At 31.7% G+C, this 24,612-nt stretch overlaps 1 protein-coding gene and 1 pseudogene across 1 annotated transcript in view; both read left to right on the forward strand.

The window, feature by feature from the left end:
* SOS2 (SOS Ras/Rho guanine nucleotide exchange factor 2) overlaps window positions 1–24,612 on the forward strand; it is a 73,710-nt gene that overhangs the window by 8,812 nt on the left and 40,286 nt on the right. Inside the window, exons 2-7 of the mRNA XM_039865169.1 lie at window positions 8,078–8,203; window positions 10,569–10,700; window positions 11,569–11,733; window positions 16,290–16,493; window positions 19,127–19,270; window positions 21,931–22,041. Coding sequence (XP_039721103.1) covers window positions 8,078–8,203; window positions 10,569–10,700; window positions 11,569–11,733; window positions 16,290–16,493; window positions 19,127–19,270; window positions 21,931–22,041 — 882 coding nt within the window. The remainder of the gene's footprint in view (window positions 1–8,077; window positions 8,204–10,568; window positions 10,701–11,568; window positions 11,734–16,289; window positions 16,494–19,126; window positions 19,271–21,930; window positions 22,042–24,612) is intronic.
* Window positions 23,575–23,688, forward strand: LOC120604633 (uncharacterized; annotated as a pseudogene).

Here is a 24,612-nt window from a genome sequence, read left to right on the forward strand (position 1 = left end):
GTACTAGGTTACCTGTGTGTCAGGAATATAGGAGTGGGGGAATAGGAAGAAACCAAAAACAAGAGTTGGTTCCGGACCTTAATGAGTGTATAGTAATCAGCTATGGTTTCAATTCTTGATTATGTACACTGATCACAAAAATGCTACCTTAGAATATTATATTTTTAACAACTTTATTGGGAGTATAATTGGCATACAATAAACTGCACATATTTAAAGTATACAGTTTGATAAGTTTTTATGGATGTATGCATCAGCGAAACCATCACAATAAAGATATAAGTATATCCTTCAAGCTTATAAGTTTTTTCTTGATTCTGTAATTCTCCCTCCTTTCTTTCCCCACTCTTTATCGCCAAGCCATCTGTTTTCTATCACGATAGATTGCATTTTCTAGAGTTTTATGGTAATGGAATCATATAGTGTATACTCTGTTTTTGTCTTTCACTCAGCATAATTATTTTGAAATTCATTCATGTTGTTCAATATATCAGCAGTTCATTACTTTTTATTGTTTAGTAGTATTACATTGTGTAGATATACAACTGTTTGTTTATCCATACACCTGTTGATGTACATTTGATTTTCAGATCTCAGCTATTACAAATAAAGCTACTGTAAACATTCGTGTACATGTCTTGGATGGCCATATATTTCCTTTTCTCTTGGATAATTACCAGAGTGGCTGGCTCAGGTAGTAGCTATATGTTTAGCTCTTTAAGTAACTGTCAAACTATTTTCCATTCTAACTGTTGTATGATTTTACATTCCCACCAGCAATGTATGAGACATTCCAGTTATTCCTGCCAACACTCGATGTATAATTTAATTTTAGCTATACTAATAGGTGTGCACTGGTATCTTCTTGTGGTTTTAATTTGCATTTCCCTGATGATTATTAATGTTGAGCATCTTTCATGTTCTTATTTGCTATCCATATATTTGGTGAAGTGTTAAGATCTTTTGCCTATTTTTGTTGAGTTCGTTATCTTATTGTTGAATTTGGAGAGTTTTTTTATGTCTGACTACAAATCCTTTATCAGCTATATGCTCTACAAGGATGTCCTTCTAGTCTATATCTTGTCTTTTTATTTTCTTAATATTGTTTTTTTGGAGAGCAAAAGTTTAAAGTTTTTATGAAGTCCAGTTTATTTGCTTTTATGGAGACTGTGCCTTTAATGTCATAGCTAAGAATTCTTTAGTTAACCCAGGGTTACAAAATTTTTCTCCTATTTTTTTCTTCTAGACGTTTTATAGTTCCAAGTTTTACATTTAGATCTATGATCTATTTGAATTTTTATGTATGGTGAGAATATAATGTATGTTATGTTTGGTTTATTTGCATATGGATATCTAGTTCTGCCACCATTTGTTAAAAAGGCTATTCTTTCTCCTTTGTTAAAGGGCTTTGCACCTTTATCTAAAATCATTTGTCTGTCTGTGTATGGTTTTATTTCCAGATTTTCTGTTCTGTTCCATTGATCTTTCTACCTATCTTTACATTGGTACCACACCGTACTTTATAAAAAAGATCTTGAAATCAGGTAGTTTGAGCTGTCCAACTTTGTTCTTTTTCAGAGTTGTTTCGCCTAGTCTAGAACCTTTGTTTTTCAATAAGAATTTAAAAATCTGCATATCAGTTTCTACAAAAGCTACTGGAATTTTGATTGGGATCGTGTTGCATTTGGATCATTTGAGAGGAATTGACATCCTAACAATATTGAGTCTTCCAGCCTATAACATATATCGTTACATTTATTAGGTCTTTTAAAATTTCTATCAGCAATATTTTGTAGTGGTTATCATATATCTTTAGAATGGAATTTGTTATTTTTTCCTTTTTTTTTTTTGTTCTTTAGATTGCTTTGACTAATCTAGGTTCTTTGTCTTTCTCTACAAATTTTGGAATCAGCCTGTCAATTTTCACCTTGTTTTTTTTTTTTTAAATTGAACTTTTACTCATAACAAACTTCTTGTTTTTAATATTTGCATCCTTGCAGAAATCTTCGCAATGGAATGAAGAATTTGGCATAATAAATGTCAGTCACACTGTGTAGCCAAAAAGATTTATTTCTATATCGTATCAGAAACTCAAATGTTAGTTGATTGAACAAATACACTAGTAGGAATTTTTTTTGATTATGACTATGGAGAACTGAAAAAAATTAGGAAATAACATTCTGAAGTTGGTCAAATTTAGTGTTTATTGGGGTAAAATTAATTTAAAATGTAATGCTTTTTGTATGTGTCTATGCCCGGATGTATAGTATTATAACTATTCTCTTTACAGTGTATGTCTAAGGAAATACCCTCTGGCAATTTGAAAATATGATGTAACAAATACAGGTCTGACTTGTTATTCTAGTGTTAATGACTGAAAATTATTTTAATTGCACTTTTTCTGATTAGTCTTTAAGAAAAGTATGATAGGTGAGTTTGTTCTGGTGTGGTAATTTTATGTTTACTGTCTCTTAGGGTGCTGACATAATAAATACTTTCGAAGTGCAAAGTATATTTGGTTGTGTTTCATTGTCATCTTGATGTCCTTAGTATTTATGGGTGGGATTTTAACATTATGTATTTGTTTTTATGACATTTCATGTTTGCAATTACTTTAATAAGTTTGGCATAAAAAAACTGATGCTCAATGTTGAAGTTGCTTGGCCAGTTATTTACTGAAATCATAATTACAGGAAAAAAATCCATCCCACTTATATATTATCTAATTTTCATAGAGTAGGGCCCTTTGCTTTTATGGAAGGATATTATAAGGAACAACCTTATAAACTCTACTGCTAAATTTCCAATATAAATGTTTATTTATAGGAAAGTTTTATTATATTGTTTGTGTAGTATTCTATGTACTTATTAATTCAAGCTTACTTTCTACCAGTTGTTTAAATATCCTCTCAAGAATTATAGATTCATCAGAAACTCTATCACTTTCATCTTGAGACATTTTCTCCCAGAGCTTTTGATCTGCTCCAATTTGAACTGGTGACCGTGATACCTGTTATACAGCTCTCATAATTTCACTTTTTCCTGGGTGTTTCTTTGGCTTTTCTTCTGTATTTGTTGCTTCATTTCTCTTAACCCATATTTTTCTCTTTCTTCATTTATACTCTTGTTTCAGTGTGATATAGACTGTAGAAGCTTGATGAGAAAGGGTATGTGGGGGATAACATTTCTGACCTTATTTTGTCTAATAAGTATGTCTTCACTGTGACATTAGATCAGAATTTTATTAGATCTCATTCTAGGTTGGAAATCATTGCCTTCTAGCTTCTAGTGTTGCTGTTGAAGTCTGGAGCTAGTCTAGTGTCTAATTTTTTGTATATGACCCAGTTCCTCCCTTTACCCTAAGCATGTAGAATATTCTCTTTGTTTCCAGTATTCTGCTATTTTAATTTCATTCATTGAGCTAGGACTGGGAGAGCTCTTTTGACTTAACTTGTTAGTAATAGCACCCTTCGATTTTCTTTTTGCTAGATGATTCTCTAACTTTTAAAAATCTTATCTCTGGTGACGAGTAACACAATCAGAAAATGCATAAAACATAAATATATAATTTAACCATCATCTAGGTTAGAAATAGCACATTGTCAGCAATTTTCTCAGCACTTTTCTCAGTGGAACTCTTCAGCAGGTAACCACTTTTATGGTAATCACTGCTTTGCTTTTCTTTATAGTTTTACCATCTAAGCATGTGTCCCTAAACACTACATTTTAATTTTTCTCATCTTGAACTTTGTGAATGGAATCGCATTGTATCTATTCTTTTTATCTGGCTTCTTTCTGTCAACATTATTTTGAAGATATGTCCACATTTTATAAGCTATAGTTATTTTTGTGTGAGGTATGCCATTGTACAAATATGCTATGATTTCTTTTCTTCTACTCTATAGATATTTGAGTTTCTTTCTAGTTTGGGGTTATTACTAATAATGTTACTTATAAGCCTTCTTATACCTGTCTTCTGGTAAAGGTATATACCTATTTTTTTAGAGCAGTGTTTTTCTATAGAAATACACTCTAAGCCACATTTGTAATTTAGAATTTTCTCATAGGCACATTAAAAAGTAAGAAGAAATAGATGAAATTGATTTTAATAATATATTTTATTAACCCAATAAATCAGCATGTAATCAATTTAAAAAATTATTGAGATACTTGACATTTTTTTAATACTAGATCTTTGACATCTGGTATGTATTTTACTATTACAGCCCATTCAGTTTAGTGAAGTTTTATTCCAGGTGCTCAATAGCCATATGTGATTAGTGTCTATTACATTGGACTGTATAGCTCTAAAGGAAATATCTACATATTCAGTAATGGAATTGCTGGGTCATAGGATATGCATAGAATGTACTTTAGTAAATAATGGCAAAGTTTTCTAAAGCGGTTGAGCCATTTTGCATTCCAGTGGTAATGTGTGAGAGTTCCCACTGTTCCACATAATCACCAGTACTTGGTATTATCAGACTTATTAATTTTGTTGTCTGTTGAGTGGGTAATTGTTTCATTGTGGTTTAACTTGCATTTCTCTGATTACTGAAGAGCTAGAACACCTTTTCATGTTTATTGGCCACTTGAATTTCTAATTTGGTGATGTGCTAGTTTAGTGTTTTTGCCCAATTTTTAAGTAGAGATTTTATCATTTTTTTTTCCTGTTGATGTTTTAGGAGTTCTTTAAAATTCTAGATATGAGTCCTTTTGTTTTATGTGTTACATAGATCTCCAACTCTATAACTTGCCTTTTCCTTAAAGTTGTCTTTTGATAAGCATAAGTTTAAAATTTTAATGTAGTTAAGTTTATCAGCCTTTTCCTTTATGGATAGCAATTTTTGTATTTAAGAAATCTGTTCGTATCTTGAAGTCATGAAGATATTGTTTTATATGATCAAAACTTTTTAGGTCAATTTAATAGGTGTAAAATTCAACTACAGAAAAAATAAATTCAACTAGAATTGATTTTTTGTTTAAAGTGTGGATAGGAGTTGAGTTTCATTCTTCTCCATATGAGTATCCAGTTCATTATTCATTCACTTCCCCTGCCTGCTCATAACACTTCCCATTCCCCCACCCCATTCTCCACAGTGCCACCTTTTAATCTGTGGATTTATTTCTGTATTAGCTCTTCTTTTCCATTCATCTGTTTGTCTGTCAGTATACCAGTATCACATTCTTAATTACTGTAGCTTTGTAAATCCCAATAATAATTTATAAATCAATTTATAAATCCCAATTTATAAATTTCAATAACAATTGGAAGAAGTATTTATACTTGTTTAAGAGTATGTGACTGATTTTCTTAACCTTTTGCATTTCCATATAGGTTTTGAAATTATCTTGTCAATTTCAGTAGAACAACCTCTTTGGTTTTGATTGTGATTTTATTAACTCCATGGATCAGTTTGAGAATCAATATACTTATAATATTAAGTCTGATAATTCATGAACATGCTATTATATTTCATTTACTTAGGTCTTAATTTTTCTCAGAGTCTGTAGTTTTCTCCCTAGGCATCTTGTACTTTGTAAGATTTATTTCAAGATACATGACATATTTTTTATTCTGTTGTAAATGATATTTTTACATTTTATTTTCTAACTTTGTTGCTATTATACAGAATAAAATTTTTATGAATTCAAAAAGTTTATCTGTATAATATTTTGATTTTCCTTCATGGATATATCAGTCTGGGGTCTCCAGAGAAACAAAAACACACACACACACTTACACACACTCACACACTCATACTCGTAGAGGTGGAGAAATCCCAGATTTCTGCAGTCAGTAAGCTGGAGACCTAGAAGAGCTATGATTATAGTTCTGGTCCAAGTCCTAGTCCAAAGGTAGGAGAAAAAGACAGGCAGAGAGAAAGAATTCTTTCTTAGTCAGCCTTTTATTCTCTTTAGACCTTCAATGGATTGAGGTCCACCTGCATTGGGGAGAGCAATCTGTTTTACTGTCTACCAATTCAAATCTCATCCAAAAACAGCCTCATACACTGAGAAATAATGTTTAACCATATATCTAGGCACCCTGTGGCCCAGAAGTTGACACATGAAATTAACTATCACAATGGGGAATCAAATCATGTACAAATTTGTTTTTTCTTTTCTAATTCTTATAATTTTATTTCTTTTTCTTGCTGTACTGCACTAGCTAGGACCTCGACTACAATGTGGAATAGAAACGATAAAATCATCCTTGCCATTTTCCTGATCTCAGAAGGAAAGTTTTCAGTGTTTCGCCATTAACTATGATGTTTATTGTAGCATTTTTGTCGATATACTTTATCAAATTAAGGAAGTCAATTAAGAGATTTTATTATGAATGAATGTTGAAATTTTAGATGCCTTTTAAAAACATCTATTGAGATGATCACGTTATTTTTCTCATTTAATCTGTCAGCATGTGAATTAGTTTGCTTGATTTTCCAACATTAAACCAAGTTTACATTCCTGGGTTAAACCCAACTTAGTCATATTGTATAATTTATAATGGCCTTTAATTTCCATCTTTCTTTTTGAGTTTTTATATCAAGGCTAGCCTCAAAATAAATTGGGATGTCTGTCTTGTTATTTTTCTGTTTTCTGGAGAAGTTTGCTTAAGATTGTTGCATTTCTTCCTTATGTGTTTGATGAGTTTGTCAGTGAAGCCATCTAGGCCCATATCATGAACTATAAAAGCAAGTCTTAACAAATTTCAAAAAATGGAAATCATAGAATGTATGTTTTCTGATCACAATGTGATTATTCTAGAAATCAATAAAAATGATAACTTTAAAAATCCCACATATTTAGAAATTAAGAAAAAATTCTAAAGGTCAAAGAAAAAACTGCAGTGGAAATTAGAAGCTATTTGAAATGGGTGATTACAAAAATATTCCCTATCAAAATCTGTGGGTGTTTACAAAAATAGTTCTTAGAGAAAATATACATATTACAGAAGAAGAGAGATTGAGAAATAATAACCAGGTATACCTCTCATGAAATTAGAAAAAAGAACTAAGTAAAAAAGAGAAGAAAAAATGAACATGAAGCCAATATAAATGAAATATACAACAAACATGAAATAGGATCAACAAAGCCAAAATTGGTTCTTGAAGAGATTAATAAAATTGATAAACCTTTGAGAGACTTATCAAGAAAAAGAATATTAGTTACAAATAACTAATATTGGTAATGAAAGAAGGGACATCACTAAAGATCTTATGGCTTTACAAAATACAAGAGGCTATAGTTAATTTAGGCTGAATATTGAGAATTTAGACGAAGTGGTCAACTTCATGCTGTTTTCTTTGTGGGAGAGTTTTTAATTACTGAATCAGTTTTTCAGAGTAACTATAAGACTATTTAAATTTTCCATTACTTTTTTTGTCAGTGGCACTTATATCCTTCCAATACAATGGCATGAAAAGTTGTAATAGTATGTGCTTCTCTCAGTCATTCTTTAAGCAAATATTTACATGGCACTTGTTGTATGGTAGGTACTATTGTTTACAGTATCATTCCTCATATCCAGTTTTACTGGATTATTTTTTCAGGGGGGACATATTATTAGGTCCTGACTTTAAAGAATTTAACAGCAAAAAGGCTTCACAGCTACATGGTGATAATCAAGAGCATATAAAAGATAGCTGACTAGCATCTACTTCGTAGAGCAGCTCTATAATTTGTAGTTTGGTTATTCAGAGATACCTCTATTGCTGGGATGCATGACCTAGTATTCATAGACTTTTAGCAGATATATTAGTTAACTTCTGGGTATATGTCATTCCTCTGAAATTATATAGACTATTTTATGTGTATGTGCTTTTTTGGTGGCGAGGAGAGAGGCCGATAGGTTTTCATAGGATCCAGAAAAGTTTAAGGACCACAGCTCTGCGAGTTAAAAAAAAGTTTACAGAGACCGACAAATACAGGGGCTTTTTTTTTTCATTTTCTGTGTTTTATGTATGTATTTGAGTAACTGTTCAGAAGAATATTATTATATGTAAGATTCTCTGATTTTTGTTCAGTAAATACTATTTTGCCTGTACGTTTACTGAAAACTTTATTTTTAAAGGTTCAGGAGCAAGTACATCCCAGTCTCTCAGCTAATGAAGAATCTCTGTATTATATTGAAGAGCTGATTTTTCAGCTGCTTAATAAATTATGCATGGCCCAACCAAGGACTGTTCAAGATGTGGAGGTAAAAACTATTTTATTATTTCAAAAAGTTATTGCAACACTATGTAAGTTAGTTTTTGAATCTAAATATATATCATTCTAAATTGTTATAGAAACTAAAACCATTGAAATCATATGTGAAATATACAGTAAATTCATTTTCGACAAAGATCAAGGCAGTTCAATGGGGAAAGGAAAGTTTTTCAACAACAACAAAAAAATGCTAGAACTGGATAAATTTATGGGGCATAAAACCTTAAACCTATCTCACAAAAATTAATTCAAGGTGGATTGTGGTCTTAAACATAAAAGCTGAAACTATAAAGTTTCTAGAAGAAAATACAGGAGAATATCTTTTTAACCTGGGGTTAAGCAATTTTTTTTTTTTACGAGGACTCAAATACAGTAAGTATTAAAGAATAATATCAATGAAGGAAAAAAAAGATGTAAGTCTGAGACTAGGAGAAAGTGTAATATGTTTCTCTACAAAGGGTTTATATCCAGAATATATTAAAAAAAAACTACAAATCAGTAATAAAAAGACACGCTGCTTACAGAAATGGGCAAAAGCTTTGAACAGAGACTTGATAAAAGAAGATCTGTTATGGCCAATAAATACATGAAAAGGTACTTAAGCTCGTAAGTCATCAGAGAAATAGAAATTAAAACCACAGTGAGATACCATTTCACACCCACTCAAAGGGGTAAAATTAAAGACAGATAACATGGCATGTTGATGAGATGTAGAGTAGTTAGAACTCTTTACATTAGCTATGGGAGTGTAAAATTGTATAACCTCTTTGGGAAATTGTTTGGCAGTGTCTTATAAAGTTAAATATATATCTAGCCTGTGACCCAGCAATTTTACTCCTAGGTATTTAACCCTAGAGAAATGAAAATAAATGTTTACAAAAAGGCTTATACATAAATATCCAAACAGTTTTATTCATAATAGCCAAAAATTGAAACAACTCAAATTTTCATCAGCAAGAAGATGGGTAAACAAATTGTGGTAGATTCATAAAATGAAATACTACTCAGTAATAAAATAAAAGAACTATTGATATGTGCAGTAACATAGCTACAATGCACAGACATTATAGAGAGCAGGAAAAAACCAGACCCCAGAGGGTATATATTGTATGATACTAAAATTAATGGTGATAGAAATCAGAATGGTGAGTGGCTGGCTGCCTACCTATGATGGATGGAGACCGAGATAATAGAAATGCTCTATATTTTGATTAGGGTGATGGTTACACGTGAATGTTTTTCCAAACTCATTTAATTGTACATTTTAGATCTGTACATTTTACTGCAGATAAATATTACCTCAGTAAAGGACTAGTATAAATCTTAAGGGTTTTGACTCACTGATTACTATATATATGGTAATCAATATGTGTGTGATATACCTCTAAAAGGTCATGAATGATGTAGTGCTAAAATACTTGTTTTGGCATGGTTATGTGGGAATATTTTTAGATTTTTAGAAATATCTGTCAGTATAGCTTTCAGAAATTACTTTTGCACTCTGCTGTTTATATCACCTTTCTTTTGAAGATTGTTTCTATCATATAACAACTTCCAATGTGAAAAAAATCTTAACTTGGAGTAATTGAGCTATTAAGATTTTCAGGGGCTCTGGAATTAAAGCATTTGTTTCTCTATTTTCTGCTGTAAGAATTGGACATTAAATAAATATAATAAAAACATTTTTTAATAGCTAAGTATGCTAAAAGCTGAGATTATAATTAAAAAAATAGGAAATTCTGCTGAATTGGGGTTTGATTCCATTATCATTACTTCTCATTATTGATACCAATCACTGGTTAAATTTAAGATAAGATGAACAGTAATAGTAACCTAAAAGGCTTGGATTTTTTTTTTTTTTGCCAAGAGTTGTATTTCCTTAGGCCATTCTAAGCTCTACCACCCACTTGATCCTCTAAGGGATACATGATATCTTTTAAAAACTTTTCTATATTTGAAGCTCTAAGATTAGCAAAAGGGAAAGTGACTGCAAAATAATTGTTAATAATGAGTTAATCACCTCTGCTGGGTAAACAATTTAAACCCTGTTACCGATAGAGTTATTTCGTGCTAGCTTTAATCTTTCCTATTATTTTTCTTTTTTCAGTTCCATTTTAATTATACTTACACTTAAAGCTTTCTGTTTAAAATTTCACCTTTTTTCTTTACCCATGGGAATTATGTAGAAAAATCTTGACAGTCCTGTCAATTTTTTTTTTTTTACTTATTACAGAAATCAAAACATTAGGTTACTGTTATTCACTAGCATTAAGAAGGTGATAAAGTTTAATTTCGTATGAATTTTCTATTTATGAGCACTTCTATTAACAATACTACTGCTATGATTTGAACAGGAACGAGTTCAAAAAACCTTTCCTCATCCAATTGATAAATGGGCTATTGCTGATGCACAGTCTGCCATAGAGAAACGAAAACGAAGAAATCCTCTCTTGCTGCCTGTGGACAAAATCCATCCTTCACTGAAGGTAATTAAAAAAAAATTGGGAAAGTTATTTATAACAAACAATACTTTATATTATATTGGTGCATATGTATAGTATTTGTATATAGCATGTTCTATGTCACTGTATATGTGTACTTGCATGTGTGTATATACTTATGTGTATATTTCTTGATATGAATACAAAATAAAACTAAATGTATTTTGATAAAATCAGATTGCCTTTCAAGTAGTAGTAAAAGTTAATGATACTAATGCATCTTTGTGGCATCTTTTGATGACTACTATCCTTTACTGATTTTCATCCTTTTCTTGATTAAGAAAAGACATAATGTCAAAAGTTACCGTGAGTACAGAACTGTTTTTAAATTGATCTGTATTTATCACAGATTTTTTTTTATATATTGGAAAGTAGACTAGGGAATATTATTTAGTCTATAGAAAATACTTGGTGTACGTGGATTCAAATACACGTTGGTAGCAATTTCAAGTTCTCCCGCCCCCCCCACCATGCACACATCCTCTGAATAGAAACCATTATAATTTGGGGATATTGGTTAAAGCAGGGTATTTGAAGATAGCTAATAATTCTCAAATGAGTTTTGGATAATGTATCAATTTAAGGGGTTTTCATTGAGGTCCAGCCCAAGATTTCTATATTAGAATTAACTCTCTCTTCTTATCTGATACTAAAGGCAGATTTTTTTAGATTAGATGTCTCTTTTTTTAAAAAACCTTTGATACTGGGACTAACATCTCATTTTATATCCTGTAGTACCTGAGTTTAGACATTCAGTTTATTGAAAGTTCTTCATAAGTAAGAATGTTAAATGGAATTTTTAAGTGTTTAACTGGTACTTATATTTTTTTAGAACTATTTTTTTTTTCCACAGGAAGTTTTAGGGTACAAAGTGGACTACCATGTGTCTTTATATATTGTGGCTGTACTAGAGTATATCTCAGCTGATATTTTGAAATTGGCTGGTAATTATGTTTTTAATATTCGACATTATGAAATATCTCAGCAGGACATTAAAGTGTCAATGTGTGCAGATAAGGTAAGTGTTAAAAGGTATTTAAACTTAACTTGAATAATAGTGGCTGTATATCACGTCTCTCTCTCTCTCTTTTTTACACATGATTATATTAGTAATTTTTTTAATTCCAGGATTTGGAAGACAGAAAAATGTTGGCTTTACAGATTATAATATTTCTAGGGTTTTTTTTCCCCAGCATATGACAGGATGGAAATCTTTTTTTTCCATCAAGAATCTTTACGTACAGGAAAAAACATCCAAAGCCTCAAACCAGTTTAAGAAAAGTAGTCTGAATTTTATATTTTTAGAAAGAGAATATATCCAAAGTATTTAGATAGTTTTAAATGTAAGAAATAATTTTGAAAAATGTATTTGTTTTCATAGAATAGTGGGAAACAGGTAGAGAGAAAGTCTTTGCCATGCTAAAGTTATTTCCTTTTGATAATTTTTTGTTACACTTATCTTCCTTTGTGGCTATAGTTTACTGACGAAGAAATTGAGTCTTTATTTTTTCTCTTCTTCCCTTTCTACTTTTCCTTTTTTTCCCCTTCCTTTTTAAATTAACATTTTTGAGTACCTGTTATGGGCCTGTCACTGTCCTGAGCATTGAAGATAGAACAGTGAACAAGTCAGCAATCCCAGTGTTAGAGGAGTTTCTTTTAGTTGGAAGTAAAAATATTGTAAACAAATAATTGCAGCACAATGTAATTTAAAACTATTAAATAAGTCAGAGGTGTAGTGGAGAAAGTGGTCAGCTCTAGTGTAAGGGATATGAGGAACACTTCACAAAGAAGATGCCTAAACTAGACCTCTGAGGGCGAATGACCCCCGCCCAGGACATGGCACATGTCAGTGATTCTCTTCTTTGACTGCACATCAGAATTACCATAAGGCTTTTAAAGACTACTGATGCCTGTGTCTTACCCCACAGATTCTGATTTACTTAGCCTGGATTAGGCCTCCAACCAAGCCTCAGTATTTTCAAAGTTTTTTGAAAGCATCCCAGGTGATTCTGATGAGCAGATATAATTGTGAGCCACTGTGCTATGCTATAGTCTCAGAAATGGTTTTCACTTAAATTTCATAGTAGAAATTTCTTTTTATTTCTATTTTGACTTCAAAGATTATGATTACATGTTTTTTCCTACTTTGTTTTTCTCTGACTTTTAGTAAAATTGCCTATGCCCAGAACCACTTGAGAGTAAGTTGCCAACATAGTTTAGTATCCTACAAACAAAAACATTCTCTGTATAACCACAGTGTATATATTTTGACAGTCAAAATCCAGGAAATTTACGCTGATATACTATACCATCAAATCTCACCCCATTTAGGTTTTGACAGTTGTCCCAATGATGTCCTTTATAACAAAATGATCCAGTCCAGAATTGTGTATTGCATTTAGTTGTCATAACTCTTTCTTTCTTCAGTCTGAAACAGTTTTTCATTCTTCCCTTAACTTTTACAACCTTTATACTTTAAAGTATTACATCAATTATTGTTTAAAATACCCTTTACTTTAGTTTTTTCCTGATGTTGTCTCTTGATTAGATTCAGATTATTGATCTGTGGCAGGAATATTATAGGCAAGATGCTTTGTTCTTTTCATCGCATTTTCTCACGTAGCACACAATTTCAGTATGTTCCCATTAGTGGTGATGTTTACTTTGGTCACTTGATTAAGGGGTTGCCTGCCAGGCTTCCCTACTTCGAAATATTCTTTTTCCCTTTTTTAATTACAAATAAATATTTTGTGGAATATTTTAAGACTGTAAATATTTTGTTCCTCATCACAGTTTAAATTTATTCATTTGTTTATTTTAATATAGACTTGTAGATTTTAATATTCATTGGGCTGTAATCAGTTACTTCATCATTTAGTTTGATACCCAGATTGTCCCAGAGTTGACCAGTGAGAGCTCCTTCAAGTTTGCATCTCTGTCCCTGTCATTCTTTGAACACTCTATTTTGACAAAAGATATACTAGGCTCAACTTGTTCTTTACCTGCTGCTCAAGCCTGGAATTAGTTGTTTTCTAAAACATCCTGGATCCTTTTAGTGGAGAATAGTATTTAGAAACCAAAATCTAGGCGCTAGATGAACTTATTGTTATTGGAGTGTCACTGCTCTGGTGCCTTAGAGACTGGAATTAGAGTTAACAGAATTTGAGGGCTGATTTGATATAGAAGTTGGAGAAGTGGTAAGTCTAGGGGAATGACAAGTTTTCTAGTTATGATGGCCAAGTAGGTGATGTTGTTGTTAGTGATTTTGAGGTGGAGCATGCATGTATAGGTTTGGTCAGACAGGGAGATAAAACTAGCAAGCCTTTCATAACACTTATCTAGTGTCCAGAGAGCTTCTGAGGCTAGAGATAAACATTTAAGGAGTCATTATCATTTAGATAGTAATTGGAAATCATCTAAGATGAGTTCACTTAGGAGAAAGCATAGCAGATGTTTCAGACTGGTGGCTTGCTAGAATAGGGTCTCCAGGTTTGTTTCTTAAAACTTTGAATTATTTACCATCTATATTTACAGATCTTAAAATTTCACATAAAAATCTAGATCCTATACTCAGAATCAAAATCCTGACACAAAATAGCTGACATTGAACAGTGCCCTTCTTCTTCAGGTGCACATACTTTCCAGTTTGCCACAATTCCCACTGCTTCTTAATATCACAATGTTATCTCCCTGACCCTTGTAGCCTTTAAATTCAGGACTTCTGATATTGTGTGACCAAAGTAGTACCCAAAATGGAATCCTGCAGTTGTGGTAGAGAAGGTAGGTGGTTGAGGAGGCCCCACTGACAGAACGATGTATCAGAAGCCAAGAGAAGAGAGTTTTAAGAAGAATGATCAGCTGTGTCAACAACTGCAGAAAACAAGAAGATACTTAGGAAGGCATTAGTGAGTAGTTTGAATAGAGTAGTGGGCTTGAGGAGAGAATGGGAGTTAAGAAGTTAGAGAAAGGAAGTATAGACTACTTTCAAAATATGTCTGGTGGATAAGACAAAACTATTCTATGTCGTGCCTTTCATTCTTTTGCTGCATGTATGTTTAAAATCAGATTTCGTCAACTAATTCCCTGTGCAGCCCCAGTGGTCTCTTCAAAGATCTAAAGTGACTGAGAATTGGGGGTGATGATGTTTAATGGCAGGAAAGTGGGTTGTATGCAGTGGGCAGTGAGGAGGAGAGGGATTTCAGAGTATCACAGGAGATGAGGCTAGGGAAGTGGACTAGAGTTAGATTGTGAATGGCCTTTATCCCTGTGAAATTAGGATTTTATGCTAAAGGCAAGGAAATCTAGTACCATTTTTAAAAATGGTATGACACAGATTTGGTTTTAGGAACAAATTTTTGGAAATGGAGTTGGGAAGACCAATGGCAGGAAGACCAGTGGCAAGGAGGTCACATTGCAAGACTTGCGTATCATTATAAGAGATGGTGATTACTTAGTAATTGAAAGCATGAAGTAGAATGAAAAAAATGGATCACATTTAAAAAATATTTTTGAGTTAGATTCAGTGAGGTCAGGAGGGCAGGGTTCCTGTTTATTTTGTTCATTGCTGTATTTTACCAATATCTGGCACCAATTCTGGTGATCAGTAGATCAGAACAATTTCAGAATGAGTGAATAAATGAGTGATTATCTCATAGTGTGTTGTCAGAATTTCCTCTCATGCCTTTGTTTTACTTTTTGGAGCTTCCTTTTTGGGGTTATACCTTTTTTTTTTCTTTTTCTGAACTCTAAGAAAGTAGTGTTCAGTCAGTTTTGAAGATATAATTAAGTAGTCCCAGTTTTTCTTCATTATTTTTAATTCTAAAAAGTGTGGTCACCTTTTTCTTATTGTTTTTGATTTACAACTAGTTCTTGACCGTTGGTTGACTTAAGTCCATAGTAGCAGTCTTTACTATTTTTTGCAAGGGGAAATTGTTGCTGTAACAATTTAAACATCTATGGGATACTTGGTTTTAACAAATGAATTTAATAGCAGTTATCGATGTAGTAAATATACATCAGAGAAGTATCACACTTTTAATTCATAGTGTGCCTCTACTATAGTATCATTTTATTGTTTCTCCTTTGAACTCTACCCAAATGCATACAATGATCCTTACTGTAGGATAAAGAACTACAATTTTGAATGCCTACTATTTGCCAGGTGTAGTAGTATGCATTTTATGTACATTACGCTTCACTGAATTCTTTTATCTTTTATATATAAAGAATCTGACTTTTAAAAGAATAATCGTCTGTAATGAATGATAAGTAAATGGCTGAAAAATTTGGCTCGAATTGTTCTCAAAAGGTATGCTCTTTTTGGCTATTATATGTATATGTATGTGTATCTCACACACACACATATATAATAGTTATTCTATTAGGTTTATCTTATTTCCAGAAATATATATTTCTCCCTTCAACTTTTTATATTTCTTTTACTTCGAATTTTTTTTCATATTTATTTGCCTGTAATACATACAACTCTCATATTTTAATAAATTGCAAGTACTTTTGAGGTAGTTTTATAAAAGTAAGGAAAATAAATTGATGCATTATTGATTTATTTCTCAGGTTTTGATGGACATGTTTGATCAGGATGACATAGGTTTGGTTTCTCTTTGTGAAGATGAACCTACTTCTTCAGGTGAATTAAACTACTATGATCTTGTCAGAACTGAAATTGCAGAAGAAAGACAGTATTTACGGGAACTAAATATGATCATAAAAGTTTTTCGAGAAGCCTTTCTTTCTGACAAAAAGCTGTTTAAACCTTCTGTAAGTACCTTTTTTGGGTTTGAAATTCTATCTACTGCAAAAGTCAAATAGCAGGTTAACACCATAAACAGTAACTTTATATGCAAAACAAAAATATTTTTTATGTAGGATTTGTGGGTTTTTAAAGTATGTGAATTGTAATACCAATGTAATAAGTATGGTGACGATGAAAATTAGACACAAAATGATAAATGGGGGGTTACACTGGAATGAAATCTTTTTCTGCTATGCAATATCTAAGATTTATAGTCATTCATTTGAAGATGATGAAAAAGATGTGTGGTCTGAAAAGACATGCTTTTTCTTGTCTTTTGCTGAGTACTTTAAGATAGTAGTTTATTAAAATTTTAACAGTGGAACTTTTTAGGAATAAAAGTTTGTGCAGAATGTCATATAAACAATGACAGAGCTGCTCTTTTAGAAGACTGGGTAGGAGTGGGGTGAATAGGATGGGGATCCAGGTAACTTTGGTCATCTTTTTCTTCTATAACTTCGAAAGTCAGCTCTAAAGAATCCAGCTAGACAAATACTCTTTAAAAAAAAGATTTTTACCTGTATACTAATAATGAAATATCAGGAAAAGAAATGAAGAAAATAATTCCATTTGCAATTTCAACAAAAAGGGTAAAATACCTAGGAATAAACAACAAAGGAAGTGAAGGCCATATACACTGAAAACTACAAGACATTAAGAGAAATTGAATACACAAAGAAATAGTCCATGTTCACAAATTGGAAGAATCAACATAATTAAAAAGGCCAAATTATCTAAAGCAATATACAGATTTAATGCAATCCTCATCAAAATCCCAATGGCATTTTTCAAAGAAATAGAACAAAAAAATCAAATTTGTATGGAACATGAAAGACCCCAAATAGCCAAAGCAATCCTGAGAGTAAAAAAAAAAAGGAGGAAGGTATCACACTCCCTGAGTTGAAATTATGCTATAAAGCTACAGTAACCAAAACAATATGGTAATGGCAGAAAAACACACACACAGATCAATGGAACAGAATTGAGAGCCCAGAAATAAACTCACACATACATGTGCAACTAATTTTCAACAAAAGGGCCAAAAACATATAATGAAGAAAGGAACGCCTTTTCAATAAATCATAGTGGGAAAATTGGAAAGCCACGTAAAAAAGAATGAAGCTATACTGCTGTTTGACACCATACACAAAAATTAACCCAACTTGGATTACTAAGACTTAAATATAAGACCTGAAACAATAAAATACATAGAAGAAGACATAGGTACTAAACTTATGGACCTTGGTTTTAGAGAGGCTTTTGTGAACTTGACCAAGGGAAATAAAAGCAAAAATAAGTGAATGGGACTACATAAAACTAAAAAGCTTCTGCACAGCAAAAGAAACATAAAACAAAAAGGCAAATGATTGAGAGAGAGAAGATATTTACAAATGATGCCTCTTTGATAAGGAGATAATATCCAAAATATATACAAAATTCATACAACTCAACAACAAAAAAACAATCCAGTTAAAAAATGAGCAGAGGACCTCAAGAGACATTTTTCCCAGGAAATCATACAAATGAAATGGCCAACATATATATGAAAAGACGTTCAACTTCACTAGCTATAAGGGAAATGCAAATCAAAACCACAATGAGATGCCACACCTCACACTAGAATGACTATTATTAATAAGACTAGAAATAACAAGTGTTGGAGAAGATGTGGAGAAAAAGAAACATTCATACACTGGTGGTGGGAATGTAAATTGGTACAGCCACTATGGAAAACAGTATAGAGATTACTCAGAAATTTAATAGAGCTACCATATGACACAGCAATCCCTCTTCTAGGTATGTACCTGAAAAATTCGAAACATTTTTTGGTAAACATATATGTACCCCTATGTTCATTGTAGCATTGGTCATGGTAGCAAGACATGGAAATGACCTAAGTGTCCTTCAGTAGATGCTTGAATAAAGAAGATGTGGTACATATATGTAAAGAAATATTACTCAGCCATGAAAAGAATCTTACTCTTTACTACAACATAGATGGACCTAGAGGGTATTATGCTGAGTGAAATAAGTCAGACAGAGAAAGACAAATACTGTATGATTTCGCTTATGTGTGGAATCTAAAAAACAATTGAAACAAACTCATAGATACAAAGAACAAATCGATGATCGCCAAATGGGAGGAGTGTTGGGGGTTGGGTGAAAAAGGTAAAAGAGATTAAGAAATACACATTGCCAGTTATAAAAATAGCCATGGGGATGTAAAATAAAGCATAAAGAATAGAGTCAATAATAATGTAATAACTGTAGTGTCAGATGGGCACTAGACTTACTGGTGTATGTACATCGTAAGGTGTATAAACGTCTAATCACTATGTTGTACACATGAAACTAATGTATGTCAACTGTAATTAGAAGATAAAATCTAGAATCTATATTTTCCAATAAATTTACTGTGTATAATCCAAAAAGTTTTTTATTTCTCTTCCTTATTTGTGATCAACTTTTGCTATGTCTTGGAATATATTAGTATGTGATTCAGTGAAAATACACCCTTAACACTTATATTACTTATATTTAGTAACTTAAACAAAATTCTCAACCTTATGTCTTAATCTTTTTTTTTTTCTTTTATCAGGACATTGAAAAGATTTTCAGTAATATTTCAGATATACATGAGTTGACTATAAAACTTTTAGGTTTGATTGAAGACACAGTTGAAATGACTGATGAAAGCAGTCCTCATCCTTTAGCTGGCAGCTGTTTTGAAGATTTGGCAGAAGTAAGTCTACAAAACTCCTTTATATTCTTATGTAAGTCTTAAATGATGTATAAGAAATTTAGTAAGATACACTGAAAATTAGAAGACACTGCTGGCTACTGTAAAAGATACGTATAATTTAACCAATAGCAAACTATAATTACAGTGTATTTATAATGACATTTTATAGTGTATTTATGATAATACTAATAGTGAAAGTTGATAGAATAGTAAGTTCTAAGGTTTTTTTTAATGGGAGTGCATTTAAGATGAAAAATTTTATTGACCGTAGCTGTTTAGCTTTTGTGGGTTTTAGTTTGAATTTCCAAAAATTGAAAAAGAAGTTTATATTTTAATATCATTTCCAAAGTGAAAATCATTTTGTTGTTTTGAGTGATTGTAAAAGTAGTATGGATCATTTAAAAGATACATACAAAAAGAGGCAAATATAAATAAAATGAAAATTAATCCATTTTGTAACACCCATAAATCATTTAAAATTATCTTTTTAAATTATTCTTACAATTATTTTCTATACATACAAACAAACCTATTTTACTTACAAAATAGGATCTTAGTCTTTTATTACCTGCTTTTCAGTGAGTGTATCACAAACACTTCCCATGTTAATGAATATACTTCAATACAATTTTTAAAGTCCAAATAGTACCATGTTATTATGGAGGCATCATAACATATTATAACTGTCTACTATCGTTAACCATGTAGACTGTTTCCATTTCGGTCATTGTAAATAATAGTGCAAACATATTCATACTATGCCTTCATAGCCTAATAATTATTTTAGGATATATTCCTAGAAGAGGAATTATTACTAAAGACTAGGTATGTTTTCAGAACTTTGAAACATTTTGCCAAATTTGCTTTCAAATAAGTTCTAGTATATGCAGGCCTTACTTTTTTCTACACTTTCACTAACTTTGGGTATTATCCCATTAATTTTTGCCAGTCTGCTGGTTAAAAAAAAAACAAACCAGCATCTCATTGTTTTTTTACTTTTGCTGTTTTTTTAAACTAATGATGTTGAACATCTCGTCATACTCATTGACCATTTTTATTTCTTTTGGAAAACAGGGTTTTAAAAGTGCTTTCTGTAGATTTCATGTAAATTTCCTAATTTTTATAATCTTGGCTTATATCTTTCTGAGAATATAGATCACTTTTATTACATCTGTTTTGTACACAATGAAACTGATAGTGTAGAAATACTCAGTTACTGATGCCTAACCAAAATATTCAGTTTTGCTTCTTTTTAGAAAGTTTTTATATAGTGATATCTTGGCATATTAATTTGTTGTTTGATTGTCTGCTATACTCTTAAAGATATCATGGTTCAAAAACAGTATATTTTCTAATTTTTATCTTTTATTATAAAATATATATAACGAAATTTGCCATTTTAATCGTTTTTATATGTACAATTCAGTAGCATTAATTAAATCCACAATATTATACAACCATTACCACTATCTATTTCTAAAACTTTTTCATCACCCCAAACAGAAACTCTACTCATAAAGCAACAACTTCCTATTTTTCCCTCCCATCAACCCTGGGTTACCTCTAATCTACTTTTGTCTCCACATATTTGCCGATTCTAGATATTTGATACAAATAGAATCATACAATAATTGTTCTTTTGTGTCTGCTTATTTTACTTAGCATAATGTTTTCAAGGTCTATCCATGTCATAGCATCTGTCAGAACTCCATCCCTTTCTATGGCTGAAAAATATTCCATTGTATTTAGATATCCCATTTTGTTTATCCAGTTATTTGTTGATAGACACTTGTATTTTTTTCTACCGTTTGGCTATTGTGAATAATAGCAGCGAACATTGGCATACAAGTACCTGAGCCCTTGTTTTCAGTTCTTTTGAGTATATACCTAGGAGTGGAATTGCTGGGTCATACGGTAATTCTTTATTTAGCTTTTCGAAGAACTGCCAGTTTCCACAGGGGCTAGCTACACCGGTTCACATTTCCATGAGCAATGGACAAGGGTTCCAGTTCCTCTGCATCCTCACCAATACTTGTTATGTCTGAAAAACATACTGGGTCTTTAAAATACAAAAATGAAACAGACTTCTTAGTTCTAACTAAACATTAGGGATATTGATTATTATCAAATAATTGGAATTTAAATATAAACATTGGACAAAATATGGGCAGTTGCTGCTTTGTTATTTTGCTATACCTTGGTCTTTGCTTTCTTTTTCTTTTGAAAAGCAATGAGTGGAAAAATAGCTGTATCACTTTTTGTTTCCTTTGAAAGTATCCTAAGTGTAAACTTATTTTACCTTAGTTAAGCCTAACGGAAATTTCAAGTCCCAGCCTTCTTTTACTAATAAATATACTTTTCGTTTCTTGGGGATAAATTTACATAAGCATTTTAATAGTTTGATACTTGTTACCACAAAGTCAGTGACCTATTTTAAGACCGGTAACTTCTTGTCATCTATAGCTCACGGTCAATAGTTATATTTTAAAAATTTTGGCAGTTACAGCTATAGTTATTGTTTGTTTCTACAAAGTGAGAGCAGAAAGTTCTGAAACCTAGTTGAGAACTTGAATAAAAATTTGCTGTTAAGTAATCTGTGCCATATTGGTAGAAAAAATGTTCTTTGAAACCTAACACATTTTTCTTTCTTAAAAATACAGGAGCAAGCATTTGATCCTTATGAAACATTATCACAGGACATTCTTTCACCTAAATTCAGTGAACATTTCAGTAAGTTGATGGCCAGACCTGCAGTGGCTCTTCACTTTCAGGTAAACTTAAATGTATGTTATTTATTTATTTTTTTTAATAAAGCAAGTAAAAAATATTTCACCATCTTATTCTTCAAATATTTGTAATTCTAGAATCTTTCATAAAGCAACTGAGGATCTATTTTACCAGTCCTTCAAAATCTGTTAATTCTAAGCCTATTTTAGATTGAAAAACTAATCTGTCCTTAGTATGGAAATCTTTTTTAGAATACCATCACAAATACTGATTGACCAGAAAAATTTGGCACATTCTAGATCTGGGAAATAGAAATGAATATGGAGAGCTATTTCAGGTTCTTATTCCCAACCAGATAGAAGTGAAATCAAAAAGAGTGGAGAATATGCTCATGTTTGTTCATACTGATTTCTCTATCAGGCCCATAATTTAAAGGAGATAAGTATGTTAATTAGAAGTATACAAGTTAATTGGTTCAGTTAGATAAAATGAGAATAAGTGGAGAGAGACAAATGAAATTTACATTTTTACTTTTTCAACACTAAATGAAGGTTACATTGGCATTGATGATCCTTCACTACTTGTTGCTACAGATATTGAATTTAGACAGGCTCTTCTCTCTTAGCATATGAATATGGTCAAATCTTTATTGTCTTAAACAAATAAACCTTTCATTACTTCTCTTTTTTGTTTTTTTCTCTTTGTAGCCATTTGTCTTCATAGTACTTTTTACCATTCTTCATTACTGCTACCATCTGTGCCCTAATCAGGATGTAACACTAAAAACTGCCCTGACAATGAATTTATCAACCAAATCCAGTGGATATTTTGATTTCACTTTTATGTTTGTAGTATTTGTTAGTCTCCCGTCCTTTTGGCTCCCATGATACTTTCTTTAATTTTCATCTTCTCTGACTTTCTTCTTGTCAGTCTCCTTAACTGCAGGTATTATCCAACTTCTATTATTAGCCCTTGATTTTCTGTCCCTCTCATACTCTCCTTGAGTGACTTTATCCACACCCTTTGCTTTAGCTACTGCCTATATGCCAGTGACTTCCTATTTGTATTTTAAAACCATAACTCTTGAGCATCAGTCGTGTACTTTCATGTAACCAGCTGCCTTTTGAAATAATTCACTTAGCTGTCCCATGGGCACTTCAAATATAAATACTCAAAACTGAACTTACCATCTTTTCCATGCCTTCTTTATTGTGAATTCCGATTATTATCTTCTTCTCCTCAAAAACTTGTCAACTTAGAATAAAAATTATACTTAATTCTCAAAATTTACTTCAATGAAGGAAAAGTTTTTAAGCTGAATCTTATATATAAATATAAACGATAAAATAAACATGTTAAATCATATAATCAGCCTATAAGATCTTTGCATATTTATTGAAGGTACTCACAACACTTCTTTAATTTATTTTATTATTAATTCTTACTGTGGGATTTGAATGTTTAGGGTCTAATTATTTAAGCTACTGTCCCAGATAGTCAGTGAAATTCAGAGTTAGATGAAATCCCTTTTCAGACCAAACTCATTTGTACTGTATTAACTTTTAAAAGCTATAGAAGTCTATGGCCACCCTGAATGTGCCCGATCTCGTCTGATCTCGGAAGCTAAGCAGGGTCGGGCCTGGTTAGTACTTGGAAGGGAGACCACCTAGGAAGACCAGGTGCTGTAGGCATAAAAAATTTGTAAAAAAGGGCTTGTAAGCTGACAGGTCCTTGTAATCTGTGAGATCAACCAAAGGTTGCCTCGCCTAAAATAAATAATAATAATAATAATAATAATAATAATAATAATAATAATAAATAAAAGCTGTAGAAGTAATGCTTTATTTAAAAAATAATAAAACTTCTTTAGAAGTTGTTAAGCACACTTTAATAATAAGAGTTTTGGCCCAAATAATAGTTGTCAAGTCTGTTGAACAGATTATAATTGAACTTCAGTATACAATATGAGAATTATGGAAGTGTTTACCTATGATGATATATATATTTTTTCCTTTTTTTTTTTTCCAACACCCACAACACCTGGTCTTCCTAGGTGGTCTCCCATCCAAAGTACTAACCGGGTCCGACCCTGGTTAGCTTCCAAGATGAGACAATCAGGGTGGCTTGGCCATAGACCTATGAGGATATATTTTAAAAGCAGCATATCAGATTCTTTCTTCATATTATATGTTGCTGTTGTCTGTATTTATCTGATGAGGAATACTAGTTTAAATAAATCAACCTTAATGACTTAAAATCAACACGAGTGACTTTTAAATCCCTGATAAATTTTAGAAAATCATTTATTCTACAGACTATTAGTTTTCAGACTAGGATATATGTAACCCTAGCTATTCACCAAGATCTTGCAGGTGAAATAAGGGCACAGATAACTTTTGGGAATCAGTTTTTATTTTTGCCAGACACCTTGTTTGTATTTTTGCATTATCTTTTCCAATTTCTTTTATACATTATCTATGGCCATATTAAATTTCCCATTATGCGTTGAGTGTAAAACTTTCAGGGCACCAGTCAGGAGAAAAACAAATGTATTGCTCCTGAAATAGAGTTCTGAATGGGGTTCCTGGACCCAGTTTCAAGGGGAAGAGGTGGCT

Source organism: Pteropus medius, unplaced genomic scaffold, assembly GCF_902729225.1.
Source record: "Pteropus medius unplaced genomic scaffold, Ma_sr-lr_union100, whole genome shotgun sequence".
NCBI lineage: Eukaryota > Metazoa > Chordata > Mammalia > Chiroptera > Pteropodidae > Pteropus > Pteropus medius.